Here is a 4,363-nt window from a genome sequence, read left to right on the forward strand (position 1 = left end):
GGAACAGCTCCGCGCCGGCGAACTTGCCCTCGAAGAGCACGGTGCGGTTGTCGGAGTTGAAGGCTCGGCACATGCGGACCAGCACCACCTCCAGGGCACCTGCCACCCCCCCGCGACACGGGCGACAGCGACACGGACGGTGGCACCGGGAGCGCGGGCACTCGCGGGGGTCGGGGCGGTGCCCCCGGGGCGCGGGAGTGTCACCGTGGGATCGTGGGCCTGTCACCTCCCCCCAGGAGGATGGAGTGGCCCCGTGGGACTGTCACCGTGGGAACGTGGGACTGTCACCTCCCCGGGGAGGATGGAGTGTCCCTGTGGGACTGTCACCTCCCCGTGGGACTGTCACCTCTTCGTGGGAGCCGTGGGACTGTCACCGTGGGACCTATGGGACTGTCACCTCCCCATTGGGGATGGAGTGTCCCCGTGGGACCGTCACCTCCCCGTGGGACCAGAGAATCCCCCTGACTGGGGACAGGGGGGCTGGGGAAAGGGGGACAGCGGGGACAGAGTGGCCCCAGGGCTGGGGACAAGGGGATGGTGTAGCCCTGGGGCTGGGGACAACGTGCCAAGGGGACAGAGTGTCCCTGGGGCTGGGGACAAGGCGACAGGGTGTCCCTGGGGTTGGGGACAAGGGGATGGAGTGTGACTGGGGCTGGGGACAAGGGGATGGGATGTTCCTGGGATTGAGGACAGGGGGACGGGGTGTCCCTGGGGTTGGGGACGAGGGGACAGGGCGTCCCTGGGGTTGGGGACAAGGGAATGGCGTGTGTCTGGGATTGGGGACAACGTGCCAAGGGGACAGGGCTGGGGACAAGGGGACAGGGTGTGACTGGGGCTGGGGACAAGGGGATGGAGTGTGACAGGGATGGGGCCAAGGGGACGGGGTGTCCCCGGGGCTGGGGCCAATGTGCCGAGGTGTCGCCAGGGTCGGTGGCCCCGTACCCGCCTTGAGCAGCACGATCTGGTCGTTCTGGCTGAGCTCGAGGAAGCCCCGCAGGCGTTTGGCGAACTCCACCACGTCCTGGATGGCCTCGGTGACGCGGCCGGCGCAGCGCTGCCACATCTCAGCCGAGGGCTGCGGCACCCGCCGTCACCCCCAGCCCCCCGGGACACCCCTGAACTCCCAGGGACACCCCTGAACCTCTCGGGGCACCCCCGAGCCTCCCGGAACACCCCCGAACTCCCGGGACACCCTCGAACCCCCGGGACACCTCTGAGCCTCCTGGGACACCCCTGAGCCCCTGGGACACACCCGAACCTCCGGGGACACCCCTGAAGCCCCCGGGGACACCTCTGCGACACCCCCGCGACACCCCCGAGCCCCCGGGGACACCCCTGAGCCCCCGGGACACCCTCGAACCTCTCGGGGCACCCCCGGACCCCCGGGACACTCCCGAACCTCCGGGGACACCCCTGAGCCTCCTGGGACACCTGCCAACCTCCCGGGGACACCCTCGAACCTCCGGGACACCCCTGAGCCTCCCGGGGCACCCCCGAATCTCTGGGGACACCTCCGAACCCCCGGGACACCCCCGAATCTCCGGGGACACCCTTGAACCCTCCAGGACATCCCCAAGGACACCCCCGGGGACACCCCCGAACTCCCGGGGACATCTCTGAGCCTCCCGGAGACACTCCCGAACCCTGGAGTCCCCGGGACACCTCCAAACCCCCGGGACACCTCTGAGCCTCCAGGGGCACCCCCGAGCCCCCGGGACACCCCTGAAGTCCCCGGGACACCTCCGAAGCCCTCGGGACACCTCTGAGCCTCCCGGGGCACCCCTGAAGCCCCCGGGGATACCCTTGAGTCCTCCGGGGACACCCCTGAACCCTCGAGCCCCCGGGACACCCCCGAACCTCCCGGGACACCCCCGGGGACGCCCCCGAGCCCCCTCCCCGGGGCCGGACCTTGCTCTGGTAGGCTCGGATCTCGTCCCGGGTGAAGGTGTCCCAGCGCCGCCGCTGCAGCTCCTCGGGCCGCGGCCGGCACGTGTCGCGATGGGACAGCACCACACTGAGCGTCAGCTGCTCTGGGGGGACACGGGGCGTGGGGACATGGCAGGGGACAGGGGGACTGGGGACAACGACAGGGGACACGGGGCGTGGGGACAGCAACCCACACTGCCCGTCAGCTGCTCTGGGGGGGACACGGGGCGTGGGGACAGCGACAGGGGACACGGGATTTGGGGACAGTGCCAGGGGGACATGGGGCGTGGGGACAGCGCAGGGGACACGGGGGTTGGGGACAGGGCAGGGGACACGGGGCGTGGGGACAGTGACCCACACTGCGCGTCAGTTGCTCTGGGGGGACACGGGGCGTGGGGACAGAGACAGGGGACAGGGGGCGTGGGGACAGAGACAGGGGGAAATGGGGCGGGGGGACAGCGCAGGGGACACGGGGTTTGGGGACGGGGCAGGGGGTTTGGGGACAGGAGAGGGGACACGGGGTTTGGGAACAGTGGCAGGGGACACGGGGTTTGGGGACAGCGTCGGGGCCGGGGCGGGTGGCCCTGGGTGTGTTCTCGACGGACAAGGTGCCACTGCCAGCCGGCACCCACGGGTGACAGAGCCGGGTGTCACCACCCACGGGTGACAGAGCCAGGTGCCAGCACCACGGCAGCCCCCCGGGTGACACCCGCAGCCCCCAGGGGTGACAGTCCCCCCCCCCCTGCACTCACCGATCTCCCCCGCGGACGCCGTTGGGGACTCCAGGACGCCGCTGCCCCCGGGGTGGGGGAACCACTCGAGGGCCCCCCTGTCGCCGTCCCCGTCCTGTCCCCGCTTTGTCCCCTCCTGCACGGGAGGGGACACCCTGGGACAGCTCGGGGGGACAGCGGGGGACAGCGGGTGCGCCGGGGGGGGGAGCGGAGCCCCCTGGGCCGCCCGTTCCCGATCCCGTTGTTCGCGATCCCGTTGTTCCCGTTGTTCCCGTTCCCGATCCCGCTGCTCCAGCTGCTGCTGCGCCTCTGCCTGGAGCCGGTCCCGCTGCTTCTTGGACATGCGGCCGAACTTGACGGCTGCGGGGACACGGGGGGGACACCGCGGGTGGCACCGGGCGACGCTCGTGTCGCACGAGGGTGACCCCACACGGCAGGGACAGGAGGAGGGGAGGGGTGTCCCCAGATTTAGGGACTGGTGTCCTCAGGGGCACGGACGTGTGTCCCCAGGGCCGGGCCGGGTGTCCCCAGATGTGGGAGGGGACAGAGGGCCGGGAAGGGTGTCCCCAGGGCAGGGACGGGTGTCCCCAGGGGTGTCCCCGGCTTTGGGGCCGGTTGTCCCAGGGCAGGGCCGGGTGTCCCCAAGGGTGTCCCCGTGGTGTCCCCGCGGTGTCCCCAAGGGTGTCCCCGACCCTGTGGCGGGTGTCCCAAGGCAGGGACGGGTGTCCCCAGATTTAGGGACAGGTATCCGCAGGGCGGGGAGGGGTGTCCCCGCCGTGTCCCCGCCTCTGTCCCGGCTGTCCCAGGGCAGGGAGGGATGTCCCCGCAGTGTCCCCGCGGTGTCCCCGGCTCGGTCCCGGCTGTCACGCACCTTGGCGGGACATGCCGAGGCGGAGGCACTTCTGGAGGCGGCAGTGTTGGCAGCGGTTGCGGGTGGCGCGGTCGATGGGACAGTTCTGCTGGCGGCTGCACGCGTAGCTCGGGCCGCCCTTCTGGCTGCGCCGGAAGAACCCCTGCGAGGGGGGGAAGGCACCCCATGGCACCCCCGTGTCACCCCCATGGCACCCCATGTCTCCTCGTGTCCCTCTATGTCCCCCATGTCCCCCCATGTCCCCCCACAATGTCCCCCACGTCCCCCCATGACCCCCCAGCCTCATCACATCACTGATGGCCCCCCATGGCCTCCCCTTGTCACCTCACGTCCCTCATGACCCCCCAAGTCCCCCCATGTCCCCCATGCCCCCTGTGTCCCCTCATGTCCTCCTATCCCCCCGTGTCCCCCCGTGTCCCCCATGCCCCCATGTACCCCCATGTCACCCCCGTGTCACCCCGTCACCCCCATGGTACCCCATGCCCCCCATGCCCCCCGTGTCCCCTCGTGTCCCCCCATGCCCCCTGTGTACCCCCACAATGTCCCTCATGTCCCCCCATGCCCCCCATGTACCCCCATGTCCCTCATGTCCCCCCATAATGTCCCCTATGTCCCCCCAGCCCCACCACATCACCCTGATGGCCCCCCATGACCCCCCCAAATCCCCTCATGTCCCCCATGCCCCCCGTGTCCCCCCGTGTCCCCCCGTCCCCTGTCACCTTGCAGCCCTCGCAGGTGATGACCCCGTAGTGGATCCCCGAGGATTTGTCCCCGCAGATCTTGCAGGGGATCACCTCGATGGGGGCTGGGGGGACACGGGGACACCGTCAGGGGG

The 4,363-nt window shown here is 70.8% G+C and overlaps 1 protein-coding gene across 1 annotated transcript in view; it reads right to left on the minus strand.

The window, feature by feature from the left end:
* Positions 1–4: 4 nt before the first annotated feature.
* Positions 5–4,363, minus strand: part of LOC113981868 (nuclear receptor ROR-gamma-like) — a gene marked incomplete at its 3' end in the record, with an annotated part of 5,477 nt that continues 1,118 nt past the window's right edge. Inside the window, exons 2-7 of the mRNA XM_027709537.1 lie at positions 4,248–4,350; positions 3,529–3,670; positions 2,679–3,017; positions 1,909–2,030; positions 943–1,075; positions 5–99 (exon numbers count right to left, since the gene is read on the minus strand). Coding sequence (XP_027565338.1) covers positions 5–99; positions 943–1,075; positions 1,909–2,030; positions 2,679–3,017; positions 3,529–3,670; positions 4,248–4,350 — 934 coding nt within the window. The remainder of the gene's footprint in view (positions 100–942; positions 1,076–1,908; positions 2,031–2,678; positions 3,018–3,528; positions 3,671–4,247; positions 4,351–4,363) is intronic.

This window comes from Neopelma chrysocephalum, unplaced genomic scaffold, assembly GCF_003984885.1.
Source record: "Neopelma chrysocephalum unplaced genomic scaffold, ASM398488v2 Primary Assembly neopelma1_96787, whole genome shotgun sequence".
NCBI classification, from domain to species: Eukaryota; Metazoa; Chordata; class Aves; order Passeriformes; family Pipridae; genus Neopelma; species Neopelma chrysocephalum.